This window comes from Apteryx mantelli, chromosome 8 (genome assembly GCF_036417845.1).
Source record: "Apteryx mantelli isolate bAptMan1 chromosome 8, bAptMan1.hap1, whole genome shotgun sequence".
Lineage (NCBI taxonomy): Eukaryota > Metazoa > Chordata > Aves > Apterygiformes > Apterygidae > Apteryx > Apteryx mantelli.
In genome coordinates, this window is record NC_089985.1 from 34,260,702 (window position 1) to 34,284,407 (window position 23,706).

At 42.5% G+C, this 23,706-nt stretch overlaps 1 protein-coding gene across 1 annotated transcript in view; it reads right to left on the reverse strand.

Annotated features, from left to right (window-relative positions):
* LOC106489278 (cytosolic carboxypeptidase 6-like) overlaps positions 1–22,928 on the reverse strand; it is a 243,963-nt gene extending 221,035 nt beyond the window's left edge. Inside the window, exons 1-2 of the mRNA XM_013948454.2 lie at positions 22,856–22,928; positions 6,884–6,973 (exon numbers count right to left, since the gene is read on the reverse strand). Of these exons, the coding sequence (XP_013803908.2) occupies positions 6,884–6,973; positions 22,856–22,928 (163 nt within the window). The remainder of the gene's footprint in view (positions 1–6,883; positions 6,974–22,855) is intronic.
* Positions 22,929–23,706: the final 778 nt, after the last annotated feature.

A 23,706-nucleotide genomic window follows, 5' to 3' on the forward strand; every position in this document is an offset into this window, starting at 1 on the left:
TGCGACAGCAACTTCTGCTGTTGGTAGGAAAAGGTCTCTCAGCTCTCTTCCCCTTAACCACACGACAGCCTTCTGCCCAGACTCCCCAGTTCCTCCCTCTGGAGCAGCCTAGCTTTCTGGGGCTCTACTATACATTAAATAGTCACAAAAGCTGAGGATTACTTCTTCCCTTAGCAGACCATGGCTGTCAGCAACTGCTCAGGCCTAACACTCGCCTGGCATTATCGCGCCTTCTTTTCTGTGCAGGATTTCCTTAGCATACTGGGTACGCTTTCTGAATAAGAGAGTGAAACACATTGCTATATAGCCAGGGAGATTTAACCTCATTAAAAATTACCTCAAGCTCAGGAAACCAGTTCTGTAACTTCTCATACGTGCCTGACACCACAGTGATATGACTGAAAATGTGTGATGTCTTCCAACAGCTCATGTCACTTTGGGTAGCAGAAATTCTTCTAACGGTCTATTTACATCAACACAAACTTAAGAGGAGCTTTTATTTCCATTACTCCAATATGGATGTTTTATATTCTCAGAACAACCTCTGTCTCTCTCATGGGATACTTCACACTGAAATCCCATCCAGGAGATTTACAAGGGACAGACAATAGTGTTTTTCATTCTCCTTTAGAAATCGAAGAGAGTATGTTTCCCTTTGTATTAAAGCTTAGGAGCTGTGCACTTAAAAAAGAAAAAAAAAATCTTAGAAAGAAGGATGAATGCAGTCTAACAACTTTAAGAAAGCCCTGCAGCTCATTTTATGGTTGGGCTGTTGAATTCTGTTGTCTTTGTCTGCTTCTCATCATTTGGTTTCCTGAACCCCTATAAAAGAGACCATAAACTGCAGCTTCTGTTCACCATGTTCCTGCTCTGCCTGAAAGTGCTAAGTCGTGGCTAAATGAACAGAAGGGGAGTGTTCCCATCCCCTCTTGCCCCACAGAATTTTATCTTGTGCATGCAGAACACCATTCGTTTTACATAAAAGTTTAGCTCCTTGTTTTGAGCGAGAGCAGTCACTTCTGGGTGGAACACACAGGCTGCGCAAGGGCAGGTGCCTTTTCCTGTGGGCTGCACCTGCAAGGGGAGGTTTGCAAAGGGTACAGTAAATATTGAAAGGGAATGGAAATTGGGCGTTTTTGTACCTTTGGGGTGCCAAGGGAGTATAAAGTTCCCTGAAAGTAGAGCTTCGGTTTAGCTCAGTTCTCTTCAGCATCAGAAGAGCTAAGGCCCACAAACACACACGGGCAATGTCCCCACAAAGGGCATTTCTACACCAGAAAGCGCATGCAGATCTGCTGCCTGCATCCAAAGCCAAATCAGAGCTAAGCCTTGGTATACATGGAAGTGTTCCCTTCTTCCAGTCTAAAAGTAGCCAGGAGAGGATAAGGATTTACTTCCAATCTCTTCCATTTGGTAGGAAAGAGAGAACTAAGATCTTACAGTAGTACATATAAAACAAACTTGCATGTATAAAATCCACACTATGTGGAATCCTATTTTGTTTCCTCCTGTGGCAGGAAATACAGCTGTGCAATAAAGGTTTGGCTTGCTAGAAGGAAGAACACAACAGATTAACTACCTAGAACAAGGTGACAACAGATGCAACCCATGCATTTATTCAAATGCAAATTCAGTCTGAGGTGAAGTCCAGCAGAGAACGCGGGGGAGGTTCTGAGGGTCCCTCATCATGACAACAGGCAATTTCTAGGCTCAGTGTTTTCTCCAGTACAGCGTTTGTTACAGAAGCATCCTACACCACTGCTTGCAGAACTCTATTTCATTTCTTTAGGAGAAATTCATCCCCTGGAAACAGCTAAGTAAGGTCATCACCTCTGCTACTTCAGAAAGGTCTTTTTCACATGTAAGGCTTCATTAGCTGTATTTGCTCTTGCCCTAATGCTCAAAGATTTACGTTTAAGTGAAGGAAGCAGGAAAGCAGCTTTTAACCCAGACAGTGTTTATTCCTCCTTTTTCTTCATAATAAAATAAAGGCTGCAATTCCAAGGAGGAGCAACAAGTTTGAAAATTACTTCCTTCACACATACACATACCTTTTCCATGGAGGAAAAAAAAAAAAATCCCATCTGGTTGTAGCAACTTCACTCTCTTACTAATTCCTTCAGGGATCCTACAGGGCCAATTTGAAGGCACATTCTCTATGAAGCAAACCAGAGAACTGCCATCGCTTTCAAGAGGCCACCTTGGAATCTCTGCAGGAGTAAAATCCTTCATAGCACTTGGAGGGAGAAAGAGAGCACCTTAAGTCACATGAAGAACAAGTTCAATTTTCCACCTGCCCAGTGAGTGACTGTACAACAACAGTACTCATGAGAGCTGGCAGGAGACTTGTCTTTGTGCAGCAGAGCCTGGCCACTTCCACCCCATTCTTTAAATTTATCATCAAAATTTGTACCAAAACTTTTAGATTTTTCTGCCCTCTGTTGGTAAGAGGGTGTGGGTTAACACAGACCAAGAACGTTAACAGAAAACCAAAAGACACTGCCCCGTGTAGCCTGTTTTTTCATTTCATATAATTTGATTTAAGGTGAAGCAAGAGGGGGCATTCATTTAAACAGCTGTAATGAAAAGAGATTGATTGAAAAATCATTTTTGCTCCAATTCTGATGGATAGGAGTCCCAGGTGTCTGTTTTCCTTATATTTTCTTCTTAATGGCTATTCAGCCCATAAGCTTCAAGGTCAGCTTCAGGTCAAATTGCACTTAGCACAAGATGCTCGGCATCTGCAAACACAGCTGTGGGATCCTTCTCCCTCCCTCTCACACTGGGTCTTCCGTTCTGGGCTCCCAGCCTGGCAGACTATATTAAAGCAAAATGCTTAGGGTACAAATTTGTATTTTTGGATTTAGATGGTGTGGTATATGTCGCACTGGCAAATGTGCTACAAAAAAGACAAATGGTGACAGCCTACTAACACAACATGCAAAGTCTATGAGGAAACTACATGTATAAGTACATCCAGACATGTTATAGTTTGCAATTGCTGACTGCTGGGAAAAGCCAAAGCATACAGGAGAAAGTTAAACATGCTGGTCACCAGATGTCTTCTACAGTCTTTCATGTGCATGAATAATGAGGGGCATTTGCCATCTCCCACAAAGCACAACCAAAAAACAATCCCTCTCCCAAAAAACCAACAACAACACAACAACAAAACCACCACTAGTAGCCAAAGGCAGGCAAATAAGACTGAAAATATTGGAAAATACTTACTCTTATTGCAAGCTTACTCTTCTTGCCAAAACTTGGCAATAAGATGAAATCCAAGCCTTGGGAAAGTTGGCTAAACATCAGTTTTTAGAGGGTAAGAACTTGTAGATGGATTTTATTTTACACACACACAGGTATATACGCGCACATACATATATATATATATGTGCATTATCTGACATCTGACCCTATTTGTAAGAGTTAATAAGTTATTTGCCTTAATGACACAATGTGGAAGAAAGGCAGAAAACAGCATACTTTTACTTAAAAAAAACCCACTGTTTTTAAGTGAGGAAAAAAATGTCCAAAAAGGAAAAAAAAATCCAAAACCGCAACTTCAGAAAGACCACTTAGAAATCTGTAATTCTCATTTAAACTGTCCATGAGAAATGAATTTGAGTTGTAAGATGAACTCTCACTGTTCTGTGTTGCATTAAAAAAGCCCTCCAGGAGCAGCAGTGACTCCAGTCACTGCTAGAAAATGGTGTATAAGAGCAAACCAAAAAGTGATGGAGTAACATTCATCCTAGACCCTACTCTTACTTGCTCTTCCCTGAACATGACACAAGCATCAATGCTAATGATGACCATCACAGCCCAAGGAGTAGAGCACATCCTTCCTTTGGATGTAAAGGGTACTCATGCGAATATACTCCCCAGTATGAATATACTCCCTGGTGACTAACTCTCCATCTCTGACCCTGAGCTTCACAACAAGCAGTTAAGAACTAGCAAAAAAACTTCCTAAAAAGGCTAACCTGAAGCGTTGTAATAACACTTAAAAGTCCAAAACAGAAACAAAAGGTTCTTCATCCATCTTCCTATGAAGAGGCCCTTTGGGGTTTTGTCTGCCTTTTAAGGAAGGCAGCTACAGCTCAGCAGCCGCACCAAGCGTGAAATATTATAGCACTTGTTTTTAACTGCTGGATGAGATACCTAATGAGTCTAGTGAGGTCTGGCTACTGTTGCTGGCACTTCACAGCTCTAAAGAGACAGAGGTGTGCATCCAAGTCTACAATACTTGCACATCTGCAAGAATAAGAAGTATTTATATCCAAAACTCAGTTTTAAGTGGGTTCTTTATAGTAGAATATGAACAAGGATGAGACAGAAACAATACAACTCTGAGTGGGGAAAGGCCCTTGTGCATCTCTGGGAAAAGACCATAAAGATCCTTGATTAGATCTCACCTGTGGTAAGATAGAGAATGAATGGTCAGGACCAAGTATATACTGATGGATCAAGGCTAGCTAACTTTCTTCTCAGAGTATCTTGCCTAATCAGAATGGAAGATACAGTAGATAGCCTGTGTCAGGCCACCAGAAATTGGTGCTAGTGCTATATGTAGCTATAAATCCTTAGCAGAAAGCAGGCCAAAGAGAGCAGGAAGACACTTGGCTAGCCCAAAGACAGGTAAAAAGAAGAGTAAGGAGTTAGGCATGAGCTTAGGGCCTTAAAACAGAAGACAGACCCTGAACTGAATGAAATCCAAAATCCATTGAAGAATAGAAAAACAAAAAAGAAAGCTCGTAACTCATGATTGATTCCTCGATTGGCCAGTTCTCCCAGCCTAGGCGGTCACAGTTCTGCTCTTCCATATATGAGATGCTGCATGCCCCTGGGGAATCTTTGGGATTAGCTTCCATATCTTAAGACTTCAGGTGGTGAGCATAATCACTTCAGACAATCCAGAAGAAAGTGCTTAACTGTACACACACACAAAACAAAATTTTGACGTTTCATACTCATTGGGCTTGCATTTGGATATTAAATCTGTAACATCTAACTCTGCCAAAATACTTCCCAAGACTCCCAAAATAAAATTCCTTATTGTGCCCTCACTTTACTGCCAAAGCGATCCTTTTCATCCCTCCTTTTGACCCTCCCCTACAAAAGTTTCCAAAGATGGAGCAAGCACCCAATTTCACATTTGGCAGTGCTAGAAACAACACAGCAACGGCCTTGAAATGCGTGCCATTTCTACATGTCTTGACACTAATTATACACACAAGGCAGCTTCATCTGCACTGGGTAGAATGGCCCAATGCACAGAAGAGGTCTGTGCCTTCGGATCTGTGCATTTCCAAGCGAGTCAAGCGTGCATTATAACTGCAGTCACAGCAAGTTTCTGATGTGCTTCTCCAAGACTGACCCCCTCCTTCTTCGTTTTTCTGATTTTTCCCCTCTCTTTTTGTTTTAATTCTTTTTACAAAACACAAAGTTTCTCAGGGACAATCAGAGCATGACTTCCATCCAGTCCTTTCGTCAGGCTGTGCCACCCGTTTTTTCACGTTTCTTTTTCACTCCTCTTTTGAATAAACTCTCCATTATCAAAAAAAAAAAAAAGAGGAAAAAAAAAGTCATTTACAAAGCACCACCTCAGCAGCATGCCTCAGCCCTCATTTCACGGGGCTATGCCAGCAGCCACGAACAGGATCAAAGCATCCAATTAAAAATCCATATTCATTAACAAACACCATGCGCACTATAATGCCCTGCATTGACTAAGCCACCATAGGAGACGGGAAGCTCGCCGAGTTTTCCTGCTCGCAGTCTGAGATGTTGTTTTATTAAAGGATGGGTTTTTACCTTCCCCACTCCACGGGCCTGCAAGAAGAGGCTCGTGGCCCGTGAGCCCCTGGGGCTCCGAAGGCCAGAGTGACAGCTGCTGACCTTTTGCTTCAGGGAGATGCCAGGCGCAAGACCTTGCCAGGAGGAGATGTACAGAGAAGGCCACGAAGCTCTGCCAGCCCTTCCCCACCGAGGCCTTTAGGTACCAACAGGGCCAGCCACAAATCAATCTGCGCCGTTACAAGCAGCCAGCGTAATAAGCCCTGCATAAGCTGTGATTGATGCAACTCATTGGCTAGGCAGGGCCAGATCCAAGCTGATGCAGTAAATTAGCACATTCCCTTGGCTTCAGGGAAGTTATGTTGATTTACACCATCAACAATTTACCACCACAGAAAGTCACATACCATAAGTACAATATTTCAGACCTATACAATGAAGTTATACGAACACATGGCAGGATTATTTATTTATTTGTACCCACAAGCTGGAGATTTACAACTCTTTACAAATATGAGCTGGGCAATTTGCTTTCTATTTTTAGCAGGAATGCTTTGTGCAGAGAACAGCTGTCAGACACCGGGATCCATGTTCCTCAGAACAGCAGCTTCAGAGAAAGAGAGAATTAAACTGGAGAACTAGGGCGACTGCTTCGCAGTGAAGAAGATGCTGAAGATAGTACCCAGCAAGTAAAATAAGTACTTAAGAGCACCACTTCCGGTGCTTTTCCAGCCCATTTTCCTAAGGAAAGGAGCCTTACGTGATCACATTGCATGTGTGCGTGTTAGACTGCCAGTTCTTCCTCAATAACTTCAGAGCCCATTGTCCAATTTTGACCAAATTTAACAAATATTCAGAAGACTCGGAGATAATATATTCCTGCTGCCTTCGTGAAGACACGCAGCTGGGTAGAGGGGATAAATTCTGCCAACGTCCTCCCTGTGGAAGAAGCTGTCATGTGAACTCAGCCTTCTGCCAGACCCACGAAGTTATGCAAACCCAACAAGCGGATCCACAGGAAAACAGATTTCACTGTACTCGCCATTTCCATTTTGTTACAAAACCATTAGGCCGAGGCACTCACCTTGGCACACGAAGGAGGACGGAGTTTCCCCAGGATGGACCCGTGCAGTGATGAACACCACTTTCTGTTCAGCACCCGGACGCAGGTTCGCTGCAGCAGAGGAGGGTGGCGGGGGACAGAGGGAAAAAAAGAGAGACAAAGATCCTTAAACTGGGTCCCATATGTGGGACACAAAGGGCCATTAATATTCAAGCATATCCTTTTATTAAAATTGGTCATACATTATAAATAAGCACAATCTATAATTAAAGAAGGCAGCGTCACTGGGTCTCCGCACCAGGCCACACGGCAGACTGCACAAGGGTGGCAAAACTAATGACACACAGCCAAACCTGCAACAACAAAGTTAGCTCTCTTTTTAAAAACGGAGATTTACTACAGTGAGTTTAACTGCACTGTAATTGCTCTCTCACTTGTGATAAATGTCTCCCCGGGGCGACAGCAAGAACAGTGGGGGTCCACTCACATCGTAAAGCCAATTGCACCCTGCATTACACTTGATACAAGCCTTAGCCGTGCCACATAAAGCGCTAACAAATGACATTTATTAGCGCGGGCTTTGCGCTGGTGGTTTAAGGGGGGGCTCTTTTCTCTCTCCTTACCATTTGGAACTGCATCTGCCCTGGCTGAAAGAAACATTCAAAACCAAAAAAGTAGGGAAAATGGAGCAGAATTAAAAGCGAGGAGAGGTAACAAATGCACGAAGCACGCTAAGGAAATGACCAGCCCTGCTGCATTAAAAAGCAGAGACCTCAGCGGTGGAGCTTGGAAGCTGGCTAGCGGTGCACCAGGCAGCCTTTTTCCGGGAGGGGCTGAAAACGTGCCAGCTTCGCTTCAAATTACAGCTAGGTGGAAGGGAGACTTGGATCCTACACCACGCTGAATTTAACATGGCTTAATCCCCCCGTATTCAAACCACACTACTTTGGCCTCTTGCCTTAGCTGTAAATCGCTGTAAACTGCATGGGTCAAGCAGGGTGTTTTCTCTGTTTGTGCAATGACAGTGTTTAACAAACAGGAAATAAAAATTACGCCCTTTCAACATGGGTCCTGGGAATTTTAAAGACCATATGAGGTCAGGACCTCAGTTAGACATCTTATCTAGATCTGAACACACACACAGCAGGGTTAATACTAAACACAGCAGGACCCAATTGCCAGAAAGAGTTTAAGCCCTTGCTGTGAAATAGAAAGTTTTTATACTGAAAGGAAACTGGAAACTAAATCCAAGATGATTTTTTTAATTAGATACATGCATTACATACATACCCAAACAAAGATTTTTATTTTCAAAGATATTTGGGGTCCCTGAAACTATGCCCAAATTATTTTTTTAATTTCCTGATTCTTAAAAATGCTCAGCACCCCCAATGGCAAATCACACCTAACAGCAGCACAGGAATAATCAATACATTTTTGGTTCTTCTCAGGAGGCAATTGGACAACAGATCTCAGCAGGTCTCCCTTTATTATTATTATTATTATTACTAATTTCATTAGCTTTTCTAAATGTCCTACAGCTGCTCACCCTGTAACTCAGCCATTCATTTGCTCTTTCATAGGCTAGCTGAAGTCCTCTCTGGTGTTGTTGAGCCCCAGAGGCAAAGAAATACAAGAAAGAATGTCTCTGACAAACCTAGCAGCTGGTGGGGTCAATTCTGTCTGCAGAAGAAAAGTGGGAGGCAGCAGAAAGAAACACAACACTGTCAGCTAGAAGTTGATGCCCCCCCCCCCACATCATTTGCATTAACATTGTGTAATGTGGGAGGAAGAAGATAAATCAGCAAACCAGGTTTAATGGGCAAAAGGAGAAACCTGGAATCACTTCTGCAACAGGAGAAGAATTTTCTTCTTTCTTGGAAAAACAGCATTACCATTAAAGGGACAGGAGCTCAGCACAAAAATGATGCTCAGCAACATGACTGCTACCATTTGGAGCTGGAACGGGTTTGGAAGTCTTCTAGAGGGAGGATATGCTTTTTTTTATGACATTTTTGTTACTTATGCTTTGCCCTTCATAACAGTTATTAAAACCATTAGTCAGCTCATCCTCCTCTGGAGCTGGAAAGAGCTTTCCCTATTTAGGGCCCAGTGCAAAGCTGCTCCAAATCACTGCAAAACGTGACAGTGGGTGCAAACTGGGACCATTCTTGGCTGCTTCCTCGGGGGACTGAAGAGCATCATATTACCACCCTGGGCACAGTACCAAGCAACTTCACTCTGCCTTGGTCCACAGTCCCAGAAGCATCACTTTCCACCCCAGTACACTTGCTGCAGAGTATCAGGATGCAATCATGTACGGAACAGATCGCTCCACAGTACACAGGCTCCTAGATGTACAGCGCTCAAAATGAACACACGTGGAGATGGTTGTCCATCTTCTTGTAGCAGATGTATTTTCTCCCAGTTTGTCAAGTCAAAGAGTACCTCTATAAATCTTTTTCTTTGTTTTAAGTAATATCTTGCATTATTCATCCAGAAACATAAAATAGCACACTGCATGTATGCCTCTGCACATGTGTAATGCTTTCTAGTATTTGGGCTGAACAAAATAGTGAGTCCTGTCAATTTTTTTACAGTCATTTTCGGTGTTTGGATATCAGAATATGTACATCTACAAAGAAAACAAACATTTTTGTAAATGTTCCTGTTAACATTTTGAAAAAACATATACCTTTAATGTAACTTGGAAAGCCTAGAAGATTCAGCGGTGTCTTTCAAATGTGGGTAAATCTGGTAAAAGTTACTTTGGGAAGTAAAAGTCCCTGCCTAAATACTTCCTAGATCCATCAAGGTTCAGCTTCATACACAAGGCTCTGCAAGCACGTGGGAAGAAACTAAACTGACAGCCGAGCAGTCAATGTCCACTGGTCTGTTTCTATCATAACCCAGGTACTCTAAAAACGCTGCGAAACAGCGAATGCATGAGGCAGTATGGATGCCCATCAGCCAACTCGTGGGACAAGGTGCACCAAACACTTCCCGCAATCCAAGCTGCCAGGGAACAAAGAGTAGCGACTGGACCAAAGTTGAATTCATATTTAATATCATAACACCTAAGAACTTGAGATGGAAAGTTTGTATCCAGCTTGCACAGAGCATGCCTTATTTACAGACTAGGTTCCTAGCCCAAACCCATACCCAACACTGTCACATTATCACCAGTCTATCCAGACATACCACTGGTATTTCTGGAAATCATATATTCAGCCTTGCATATCCGTCTTATTCTCCATAATATTCTGTAATAAAAAGAATGGCTAAATACACATGCACACACTTCTAAATATTCTCCTTAGTCCAAACAGCAACAGTATTGTCCTCTCGCTCTCAGTAGTTATATACAGCCTAAAAAACACAGACAGACGGAAAAGGGTGACTACTATCAGGCTACAACATTCAGGGTAAAACAAATGATGCTTCATACTCTCTTTTCTTTACTGATGCTGAATACAGCAACAACAGCAAGACATCATCTCACATTTTAATTTAAATCTTAGATGGCGAAGACATCTTTTTTTCTACTTCAGGATCGAAAAGATCAATCAAAATTTAAATTTAAAAAGATTACAAGTGTATAACTTTGCTCAGAAGATGCCAAAAGCACATGAGCAAAGCTACAGAAAAGCACACTGCATTTAGCCATGACTTCTCCAGTTCTGGAAACACAGAGAACTGTAGTCTGTTTGGGTACTGTCTATCCCTCCAACTGCCATAGCACTCCATCTTAAAAGCATTAAAAAAAGATTGATGAATATTTGCTGAGGTTTTGGAAGGGAGGATTTCCAGGATTCTTTTTTTCCCCCCCTCCTCTCTTCCAGCAAGTATCCTGAGGACTGAACCAAACATTTTTGTTCCCCTCTGAAGGCCTTGGCTTAACAATTCAGCTGGGGCCTAAGCAATCTTCCACCGCATGTTGTGCCCTCATAGCCCAGCCACCGCCATCCCATCGCTCTGCTGCAGAGAAGAATCCTCTTGGCCAAACCTGCGTAGATCTAGAGGTGCTAGTCAAAATAAAGAACACAACCTCAGTATCTCTTCTGGCTCTAAAGTTACCACAACAGTGATAACTTCAGCACCTTGCATTCTTTGGCCCTCAAGGCACGTTCCTTCTCCTCTAATGCTGTAAGTACGTACAGGCCAACCGCTTACAGCCATCTCACTGGCACCACACTCCAGGCTCTCACTTGGGAAACAGCAATTGCCACTCTTAGTTACCCACTACACTAGTACCGCTAAGACAGCCCCTCAGAAAACATTTTCTACTAAAAAATACAGCCAGATCAAAATGTAAACCTTCATGGGAACACAGCAAATTCACATAGCCCTTTTCATTCTATTTTTACTTTTATGCTACTATAAAAAACATGGAAACTACTCTATTTGTATGCAGTATCTTAATAGTAAGCATCTGGAATTTTATGCAGAAATATTAAATATATGGGATCACAACTGCACTACCAGAATGAAATACTAACAGAACCAAAGCAGAATTTTGCTCAACATCATGGATCTTTCCTGCTACCATGTCAGACCAGAAACAGACTTTCTAAGACATCTGCAGAGATATTGCAGATTTGTGGCTTCTTTCAATTTTGCAGCCTTGGTATGGTAATGATGCAAGTTTACGAATTAGCACTAAGGCTCCTGGAGTACAAAGGAGGAGTAAATCTGACCCCAGAAGTCTACCTCAGAAAGCCTTCAACTGGTGCCCATGCAGGAGAACACAAAAGTGAGTTCCACTCTTTCTCCAAGAGGACCGCAGAGTCCGGACAGGACACTGGGAGAAACGTGCCTTTCTCCCCACCCACATTTCACCCCTTCCATAGAAGACCAGAAGGCCCTAATCAGAAGAAATAGAAATCCTTCACCCTAAAAACCTTCCTCCCCACCAAAAAAATAATTTGAGTTAAACATCCACATATTATTTTCATGAGATATGTATATCCACTGGCAAAACAAATAAGCTCCATATTGTCTTTCTTCCTCAGGTATTTTTGAAGCACAAGGTGGGCTGTTGCCAACATTTTGTATTCAAAAGCCTGGGAGTTAAAGGCTCCACAGAGAAAATAACACTGCATTACACTTCGCTCTGCTGTCTTAGCTTGCCTGTGTCCAACAGAACTGTAACATCTGTTTTGAAAGCTAAAACTGATGCTGTTGTTGTCCTGACTACCAGGTCTCTACCACATTAAACTGCTTTAGCAAATCAAATCCAAAGAGCATTTACCATACTCTGTTTTTTCCTGAGAGACCAGATTAACATCTAATTCCATTTATTTTTGCTACTTCTGGTCACAAATGTCATTTTAGGTAAGACTGCACATCTCAGCAACACACATTGCAAGAGAACACCATTTTGGTCACTACCAAATCCCAGGGGACTTGGCAGGGTCAAAGAAACACAAGTTTTTCTTGCCTGCTCACAGTTGGTTTGCAGGTCACTTCCCATCATCCTCTTTCCTAAACCTCATGTGAGCAGTGCAAAGAAACTAAGTGGCACAGAAGGTAAAAATGATGCTATTTGCACCGCAGAGAGATGAGCAAGGGCTGGACTCCTGTTTCTGAAAGTCAGACACGTATTCTTATATACTTTTTCTGCCCTGGGAGAAATAGGTTCCTATTTTGACCCACTGAGTGGACATACAAGATACCTGCTCCAGTAGAAAGTTCGTCTTTTAAACATGAGCTATCATTGCTGATGGTTAGCCACACCACAAAAAAAAAGTATACCCCCTCCCAAGAAATGGGAAAGCGGCCCCTTTTCCTCCACTCTGCTGCTCTGTAGACCTTTACAAGGGCTCTTTCATTGCCTCATGACCACTTCCACGTCTCCTGTCCCCAGCTGGGCCCCAACACCCCGGAGCTGGGAAGGAAAGGGGCAGCACCTTGGCTCCCGTGTGGGATCCACAGGAGACCGGATCCGTGCAGGCAGAGTGCTGCTGCAAGCTGCGCTCAACGCTCACCAATTCGCCGCACCTACCACCACGTTAAGATAGTCCCATTTGCAGCCCAGACTGGTTTTGTTTCGCAACGCCTCATTCGTTGTGCCTGGACCTTCTGCGCGGCAACGTCCCGGATTTTCATTCAAACTATGGCCCTGACTGTATCAGGTGCTTAAATACGTGATTTAGTTAGATGGACTTCTGTTCGGTTTAAAAATAAGTGTTGGCATAAAACCTTTGCTGAATTGGGACCTTTTAGCAGGAAGCCTGCCTCTGAGATCATTGTCACAATGTTTTAAAGTTAGAGATTGTGCAACTATTATCCTTTATTGGCCATTTTATGCCAAAATCTCTTCCTTTTTACATTCCTCTTAAAAGCAAAGCTATTTTGGAGCATTTAATATTATTTAATCTCTTTACTCTGGCAGCGCAGAAATTACAGAGACCATTACAACGGTCCTGTGAGTACGTATGCTTTATTGATGTATACGCTGACCTAATATCAAATTGATTTTGCTCAGCTTTTCTGCTGACCACGGCAAAATGCAAATTGGGTATTATATTTGCACACTAATTTTATTGGGCCTCTGTGTCTTCATAAAAAGATAAAGTTTGGGCTAATAAAAATAAAACATTTCTGGTGCTAATATAGGCAAATGTTTATGTAGGCAGGTAACAAATTGGTTTGTCATTTAGAGGAACATAAAGAGCACTAAAATCATTTTTAGGCAAAATAGATTGGTGGCTTTTGCTTAGCTTTTAGCTTTCATTTGCAAAATCAATTTAATGTAGCACAGTGTCTCAAAGACAGGGTGACACAGGATTAACACATTCATTGTGTTCCCCCTCTGTAACTCCCCCTTATTCAGAGGCCCTGGGATTTGGGTTTGCTCTCATTCAAAGCAAATTAAATACATGCTAGCTAAAAAAAGAAAAAAAGGAACCTTTAGATTTATATTATATGCAAGCATCCTACAGGGACAAAGACGGGGCAGGGCAGGAAAGTGGGACTCAAAAAGTGTTCTGAAGGTAGATGCTGAAATAATTATCGACACATTTTAGTGCCACCAGGAATCTGAAAGCGCAATACTCATAATCTCCTTGTCTAGTTGTTTCTTTGTTCCTCCTTCCTCCTCCTCAAGTATTTTGTAACAACACCTTTCGCGGCCCTTCCGATGGCCAACAATCTCCACTGGAAGGCAGCTAAGTGAACTTTGATGAGAGTTTAACTAGTTGGGTCTATATCAACAGCCCAACTTCTTTTTACTAAAATGCCTTGACCTATTTAAATCTCAGAGCAGGCGCTATTTCTCCCCAGCTCTTCCTTCTCGTCCCCTGCTTCCCCTTCCCTTCCTCAATAGTGGGGTGTTTTGGAGGGGTTCCGTGCAGGGGGAGGTTACGTAAACAGGTTCAATGTTAACACTTGACTGCATTTTCAACCTAATAGCCCCACAAAGGAATCTGACTGTAAAGTAAAAGGCCAGAAATCTCTCCTGGTAAAATTATGCTGAATCACAGATCAAACAACACTGCAGAGCTATTTGCAAAATCAGAAATGGCAATGGACTGTAGAGCAAGATCTCCCTCACCTCTCAGGCCCACTTGGTTTTTTTTTTAAATCTTCATGAAGTCTTCACAGCAACTACTTTTGTATATGGGCTTTCTGACACTCAGCTTGCTACATTTCTGAGGAAGGAAAATTAACCTAATGCAAAACCAGTCAGGGTACACTTCCATCTTCTTTCCTCCCTCCTCCTCCTCTCTAATAAACTCCCCCCCAAACTCAAGGTTTTGTTTTTAAATTATACATACGTATTTGAACTTTGGAATATACAATCCTACAAATAAGAAAAGAAAACTAGAATATGAACAACACATTATCATCCTCAAACAGCCAAGGTGATGACAACTCACAATTAAGGATGCAGACAGTAGCATTTAATGTCACCTACCTGCATCGCCGTCATATCATAACAGTTTAGCAGACAGGTCCCCAGCCTGCTTATTTTTCCCTCTCCTGCTTTGCTATTTATAAAGTCGAGTTGGAACGCAGATAAACCCCTTGCCCTCCAGAGACCAGAGGCAGGCAGTAAATTATGGGAAGGCTAAGTGGTACATCAAATGTGTCTCCTCAAAGCCATATATCATCTTGTTAAATTTGATGTCTAATCCCAAAACCCCAGAAATCATTCCCAAAATCCCAGAAAATGCATGTGTCCTTCGGCTGATATAGAAGAAGAAAGTAAAGTTTACCTGCAGAAAAAACATTCTAGGCATGATTTGTGAAAAGTCTTCTTTTTATCTGGGTGTTTCCTAAACACTGGGTGCTATTTCTTAAAACTCTTCATAGTTAAAACTCACCCTCTGTATTTGAATACATGAACTCTGATCTACCATACTCATCTCACTTCTTTCCTGCAAAGTCAACATTAAACTGCAAACTGAACCAAAACATATCCTATTTATTTCCCTTTTCTAAAATTTTTATACTGGGTAGAAATGCGGTAGCTTAGTATGCAGCACTTCTCCAGTTACCACCAGTGACAGTATGAAGATCTTCAGCCATTCCACGGACTTCTCTAAACTGAGCTCCACAGCCCCACGTCAGTGCACATAAGGTAGAAATATTAAGGACCTGCCTGAAGCTGCAAAGGAAGTGGGCCTTCACATTAGGGAAAGACTCCACACTAACCCATACTTATCTTGTTCCCTCTTTTCATAGCTATCATCCCTCTAGAAACACTCGCCATCCCAATAGCCTGCCTTTTATACAAAGGGACACAAATATAATATTCAGATGCAAGACATGCCCACCTGCAATACTACAGTTACATGTGTGTCTTTTCAGTGTGTCTTTAAAATCCAGGGATTCAAAAGAGAGTGGAAGTGCCTGTTATAAAGCAATTCTCTATCAGCTCTCTCCACTGAAGAGGACTTAAGGCTATGTTTGTTTGCTACATTTATTCATGGACTGAAGATAAGAGAGTAATTTATGCCAGAAATATTTCAGCCAAAATAACAAAGAGGGAATTACCAATGACTTACAGAGTAGTCCAGTGGTTACAGGGGAAGCCAGGACACCTTTGTTCTGTTCTTCCCACTTTTGCTATGGATTTTGCCTGTGATAACTTTAGTGCTTAGATTTTCCTACATGGTTATGCTCAATTTTATGTGCGCTTCAGAAGAGGACTGTGAATCCACATATAGCTGTACTAAAAACTCTTCTGTTTCTCTAAGATGCAGAGCCACATCCTTGCACTCATGGATCCTTCCAAACAAGGCAGTGGTGAAAACATCATCTACAGTTGCCAGGAGATTGCGACTCCAAACCCCCTAGCCCAGTGTCTCTGACCTCTCAAGGCCAACAGATAAAATAATGGGGAAGGAACAAGCTGCAAAACAACATCTAGGAATCATGAAAGATGTTTCTGGGGAGCTGCGACTGGGAAACCACCACCCATTGGAGCTACACCTCATCTCCTAAGAAACAGCCAAAAGCACAAGAGGAGCAGAAACGAAAAAAAAAATGGAGAGGCATGGAATGGTGGACAAACCTGCTTAGATACCTACTTGGACTGCTCTAACTAGGGCCAGGAATCATTCCAGAAAGCAAAGAATTGAAAAGCAATTAAGGTTTCCTACCTCAGCCAGCTGCACCAAAGGCTCAAACCCAGGGAGTAGTGAAGCACAAAATACTCCGCAGTACGACTAATGCTGTCACTCCTCTAGCTCCTCTGTTCCTACCTCTTGACACTGACACAAACAACTTGAATGCCTATCTTATTCTTCCCAAAACACTGATTCTGAAGGAGTGGTGACATCCCATGCTCGATTACTCAAGACATGACTCTTTTTTTATTTTTTTATTGGGGGGGGTTGCACTGTATGCCCTTCCTTGTGAGGACGTAGAGGAACTGGTAGGGTTAAGCAGAATAAAGCCTTGCATGTACAAGACCTGGTCTGAAAGCAGTGATCCCGGGGAGGATGTGCGAGGTGTTCTGCAAAAGGTTTTGGCCTTTACTGAACTATGACTGTGTGTTCTCTGACAGCTGAGCTAGTGGTCAATAAAAAAGCAACCTGCTGAAATTAGATTCCTGAACAGAAGTGCTCCTCCGAACGCGAGGCTGACCTCTCCAGGAAGCTCCAACACTTGTCTTTGGAGAGAGGCTTCAGCCCGCAAGAAGAGAAGACATCAGTGAATAGCCTTTCTCTTCACTTTTACAGCTTGCCTGAAATGAAAATTCAGAGCTGAACATGTAGCACCAAAAATTAAGATGCTTAGTAGAGGGTCCTACACACCAAATTCAGACTTCAAAATACCTCAGCAAGATGAGGGAGGCAGACTGCCCTCAGCTCACCACAGGACTGAAACACTCACACATGTCCCTAACCCAGCCCAGAAGTAGATCTTTCATCACTGTAATTTAGACCTTGGGTTCTTTTGTTTGTTTTTTAATTAGGAGAAGAAACAGCTTCTTTCTAATGTAATCAGGGCACCAAAGAAGGGTTGGAAAATCTCCCCTTTCCACAAAAGAAGTTGACAGTTATCTCTCCCGGATGCACTGCCAGGCCCCAGATTTATTTATCAATTCTTCCCAGTCCTTTGTCACAAGGATGTGCTGCCAGGGAGTCTGCAGTGGAGTCTCAACAGTCCTAAACCAGTTTGGCTTAGCTGTGTATATTCCACTCACTTTTGACTATGACTCCAGTGGCAGCAAGTGTCGCAGAGACAACCGTGGACAGGAGTATACTAAGAATATTTGTCCTATATCGTGTATACTGCAGTCTGGCAAGGGAGAGTCCTGACACACCCTTCTCCTTTCCTTCAAAGGAAAAAGGTGAAATGGCTGCCCAGAGGTAGGACACTTTCCTTCTTCATTAAGGGCCAAGAATTAAAAAGTTGACTTCCTGATTCAGATACTGCTTATGACTTTTCCCCCCTCTGTTACAAAAAAGACTTATCACACAGATGTTTAAGTTCCACTTGGACACACAAAACCTTCTCCTACTCTAGGCAACCTGCCACATCTGTCCTCTGCCTTACAACAAGCCAGGAGCAGTTCCTCACACAGACATGGTTCTTCTCTAGGATCACTCTAAGCAGCACATTAACTTCACGTGCATGTGAGTGTCTACAAGTTCTAATTAATTGTCCTTTTTGTCCCATCATTAGTTAGCAATAAATTTCAGAGGTGCAGTCAATCAGCATAGCATAGCATGTATGTGAAAACACATTTTGTTTTCTGCATATACACACGCACTGGAAGACTGAGAGAGCTTTGTAAAACGCATCTAGTCAGCAAACTGTTAAAACCAGTTTACTCACACACACACACACTCACTCACTCGCTCTTTCTTCTCTCAAGGCAATAAGCCTATGGAGAATTTTAATTAAAGTCAAAGGAGCCTTTAAAAGTGGAGGGGGAGAAATCTAGCACAGCAAGAAATAAATTAATAAAAACACGCTCCAAGTTGAAGCTCAAGGGGATCACTCTCAGTCATCATTTATTTAAAGGATGGGACATGTCAAAGATAGGAATGTCAAGTGGGAGATGCTGAGAAGCAGCAGAGGACAGAAAAGGGGCTGATGAAGTGGATGCCACAGCTTCTGCAGCAGATCATTTTTTGTCATATAGGTTATATTTGTGCCTGGCACCTGCTGCTTGATATTCACTGCCTCTCAAAGTTAGCCACCAAAATATCTGTACTCCCTTTCACATTTGATCTGGCAAGGACCTTTCAGCTCATCTAGACCATCTTCATCTGGCCAGCACTCAATTTCTGTGGAAAACTATTCCATTGTCTCACCCTGAGGATATTTTTCTTGGTATTCAGCCAGCAATTTCTTTTGCTGAATTTCAATCTATTTCTCACTTGCCTCTTCCCTTGGTGTTTATATTTTTTAAAATGCCTCAGTTTTGCATGCATTGTTTTAGCTTTTGCTCAAGCTGTAAAATGTTCCAGAGGAGCTAACTGACCCCTTTAGATGAACCCTTACACACACGCACACCACAGATCTGCTCAGTTCTCATGTCCTTATGTTCTTTTTACAGAAAAAGTTTCAGTACTCAGATGAGAGCTGGCATTCTTCTCTTCACCTGTCATACTTTCAGCCACTGTGTCTTATTTTCTAGCCTTTTCCATGGCAATGGGAAGAGATTTTTTCATGTGAGACCAGCTGCAAACAAGCAGTGCCACATTGCTTAGCTTTAACAACTCTCAGTATCAGCCACGGCAAGCTCTCATCACCTCTGCCTGCCTGTCCTATAACAGCTCACGGGGGCATAAGATGCTGGTGTGGAGCAGCGTCCTCAGCAGCTTCCTGGGTCTCCAATCCTGTATTCAAAGGCATATAATGCTTCTAGTTGGTGCTCTGTCACAACCCTTCCAGCATAGGATGCAAATGAAAGTAATCATCCATAATAAATCATGTGATTATGCTGGAAACCCATATGTGTCTGATCCTCCAGCTACAAGAATTATGGAGATCCAACATTAACTGCATATCTTGAAACTCATTATCTCATTTAGAGCGTTGTGCTGTCTATTCTTTGCCAGCCAGATTCCTTGGCAGAGACAAAAACTTCATAGATTGATACAATCCCACATCAATTCCCGTGCAAGAACATGGAAATGTAACTCATTTCCAACATAAACAGTATTGAAATGATTTGAAGCCTTAACACATATTTATTAGTGAGTGTAAATTGAATTATGCTTTGCCCTTTCTGATAAAAAAATAAAAAAATAAAAAATAAAATTAAAAAAAAGAAATTGCCCTCTTCAGGGAGAGAGGGTTAGAGAGGTTAAAAAAAATGAAGAAAGTCAAAGTCATTACATTCCAATCAAACTTGATAAATATGTAAATTACAGCAACTAAACAGTTGGCTTTGACAAATGACTTCCAAGTAATGGATTTTTCATAGTAATGAGGCTACAGCGCAATTGTTTTTTTAAAGCCTTACATTTCTCATTAATACAAAGTGTGAGTCAGTGTGCACAATGGGGATATTTACCAAAAAAATTAAAAAGAGAAAGAAATTCAGACAGCAGTTGACATCACAGAGGGATGCCACAGCCTGAGATGGTGTCATTGCTTCCATCAGCATTGACACATCGTTCACTGATCTTTAATTAAGTGGCTTAAACTCAAGGAGCTACTGGATGCCAAAAGAAGCACAAGCCTAGACATTGCTACTTGCAATTCATTTATGGTATGTTTATTCATCCAACACTATCAAAAGTGACAGCTGCGTATGCTGCGCAAACTCTATGAGACCTATAGAAATGGAAAAAGGTTCAAGAAAATCACTTCAATGACCTTTATGCCACCGCTGTGTCCAGCTGTATTTTTCTGCCTCGCTCAGGCCTTTGACGTTTAAGACCACGCCAACCACCATGGCATCTGTGCACCTCACTTTCCTTCTCTGCAACCTTCCTATGTCCCTTCCAGCTCTTCAGCTTACAAGCTCCACCACCCAAAGCCTTGTCTTTGTCTTGTATAGATTTTTTTTTTCCAAAGCAGGCTGGACACTAACCAAAAGAAATAAGGATTCTTGGAGAAGCAAGGCCCCATTCACTGCCCTCAGTTGCCTTACTATTTTCCTGAGGAGAGCTTAGTATTCAGTAATGCATCGCACACACTTTCTAACCCTAGGCCCCTGTGTTAACTTCATTACACTACTTCACTAGAGGCAACCTAATTTGGAACCTCTGAAACACACCACCAAAGGTGTTGGAGTCAGTGAGCCACAGCTCCTCAGAATAAAGTAGCAATGATTGCAGTGAAAATGGAGTCAGACACACTGAGGCTTCCTTGCCCTGCACACAGCCTTAGCAAGGTACACACCACGCGTTTGTGGGGAGGGCGTCACGGTTAGTACAGGCTGTTGGGTTGGCAATCAACCAATCATGGGTTCTAGCGAGGCTGCACGTGGGTGATCCCATTCAGTGGCCTACGACTGAAATGGATTTCTCTGTTCTTAAGCAACCGTTTTTTCCTGTGCAAACATCTCACTGCATCTGTAGAAGCAATTCCTTTCTTTCCAATTTAAATAGAAAGACCATAATCAAAGGGAGGCAGAGATGATCAGCTCCCCCACCCTTCCCTTAGCACCATCCCAGACAAAGCATCTGTCCTGCATTTCCACAGTCAAATTACACTGGCGCCACCAAGGCCTCAGTTTACATCTGCTGCATGGTACAGGATTTCCTGGACAAAAAATGAGGGAATTTTAAATATGCACTCTTATGTCATTTGATACAATTTTGGCTGCTCAGCTCCTCCTGTTTGGACATGGGCTGTACCCATGTCCTCTCCGCCTAAGCGGCTTCCTCATCTGACGAATTCCTGAGCTGAGACCCAAGGGTCAGCCAACACAGGGTGATGATGGATCAAAGAATATACTGCTGATTTTAGGTTATTTAAAGTAAAAACAGCCCTTCTCACCCCAATCTGTTGAAAGGACATAAGGGTGAGGAAGGGAAAACACAGCCAGAGGGAATGTCAGCAGGAAATAAGGACAGGGGAGGCGGAGCAGGGAACTGTTTATCCATCTTCTAATAAGTCATATAAACCCTGGGTATAGCTCTGCAGGCATGTATTTCTTTTGCTGATATAGGATGCATACTCCATGTAATGCTATTCTTGTGAGCCAGGAAAATCTGCATGTTATACAGCAGGAGAATGCTAATGACTTTCAGCCAAGCTGGAATCCAAGACAAATTCACTTTATCAAGGGTAGACTTCAGAAAGAGCAGCCAACCTTGGGGTTCCTTGCGGAGCAAAAAAACCCAAACAAACAGTGAACATAACATGACCACATACATCCTTGTTTGTGCTAAGGGACCCCCCAATTGCAAAGGCCTTGATAATCCATCCCAAATATCCCTCATGCTACAGCACAGATATTTTTCAAGAAGCACTTTGTCACTAAGAGAAAAGCAATTCCAAGCCCATTTCAATGATGAATATTTGAAGCATAGAGGGGTTAAGCAGCTCACCCAACACAGGCTGCTAAATCCTTGGCATAACTGCAGGCAGATGGCCCGTACCCCATCTCTGCACGATGCCCGTCCCCACCAGGCCAAAAATGACCACTGCACTGTCTGACTACCCCTCCGAAAGAAGTCGCGCTACCCAGCCACACTCCTGCATAGTCAAAAACATCCAAGAAATTCAGAGCTACCTAAGGTTCCCCCCCCCCCCAAAAAAAAAAAAAGTGGAGTAGAGATACTCCAGGTAAGTGGAAAAATAACAACAGCAACTGACAATCTTAACCCTGCTGGCTTTTTTCAATAGAAACTACCAGTAAATTACACAGAAGCTTGATTTGAATGGATAGCTGGGTCAGCACTTGTGATGGCTGTCTTCTGAGTTTAGGATGTGATTTAGGAGAAACACAGAACGGATTACTCCTAATTCGCTTTATCCTTTACATTCCTGAACAATTGATTATAATAATTGCGGCTAATGGCAAGATAGCTTCTACAAGTGATACTGTAGAGACAGCATGCAAAGGTCGGAGTGTATTTAACCAGTTTTGTTTCCAAAGTGCTGCTGTAGTGCAGTCCTGCACATTTCCAAGGCAGAGAAGGGAAATAAAACTTCTATGCCATTAAGTTCAAGCAGATTTTCTCACCATTGCAGAATTTAAACTCTCAAACCAGACATGGTACTGATGACATTTAGGACTGAACCCTGGAGAGATTTTTCAGAAGTTAAAGGTTCAGCCCAAACCACTGTCCTAATTTTGGAAAAGCTTCAAAAATGGTGGAAAACTTTTTGAAGGTCATCAGCTACTGTACCAGCTCCTGTCCTCTTTCAAACATGTGATTCAGCATTGTCTGAATACGAGGATTGAAGTCAGAAATCCTGTGTTCTTTTTGCTGCTCTTCCACTGAACTGATGAGTAACCTTTCAAAAGACACTCAAGAATAAATCCACAAGCAGATTTAGCAACTAAAGTAGCCTAAATCCCATTTACGTCCAAAGTTCAGATCTTCAAAAACTGCGCTCAGCTGTCACCTAGTTCAGGAGATGTCAGTATCCGCAGGCAGCCAGAGCTCGCCCCTTCTTCAAGTCCCCCAGAAATAAGCATGCCTCTGCATCCCCAGCAAGGTTTAGCAGTCACTTCCAGATTGTACCTAATGGAAGGGCACCACAAAAACACAGTGGTAAAAAAGCAGTAGTAACAACTCTTGTTTTATTCAGTACTTCCAGACTCAGCAGGCTTGCCTAGAACGTGGGAAGTGAAACCCCTTCTCTGTCTGAAGGCATCTGAAATTACTCTCACTTCCAAGACCACCTTAAACACATTAGACTGCAGGATTTTTTAAAAACTATTTCTCAAAGAGAGGAAGAGAGAGAAGACCGATTACTCCTGGTTGGAAGGGTTCCACGTTGCACCGAATTCACTGGGCCACTGCAGAAGCATCAAAGAGCAGCATTTTCTCTAAGGAACAGTTTGTGTTTAAAAGCACATGAGCCAGAATCCTGCTTTCCCTCCTTCCACACTGATGCCATAAACACCAGATTTACAGGGTCATGATTGCTCTTCCTCTGCACCTAACCCAGTGAATATTGACTTGGATGACAGAAAGAAAAGTAGCTTCAGTATGAAGAAATAAGAGTTTCTTCCCATCCCCACAGACTGAGGAAATCTGGAAGCTCAGGTTTAGAGCACACTCAGTTTGGAAAACTTAAATTACAGGGGTTATGTCAAAAGTGTTTTTCCTCTTTCCCAGGCACCCTTTGGGGGAAAATGGTTTGCCTGTCTAACTGTGGCGAACCCCGAGTGAAAGCGACACCTCTCAGTGTAGACAGAACAGTGAGTCCTAGATACAGGTAGAACTTAAGCCTGTTTCAGTGCGCCACGT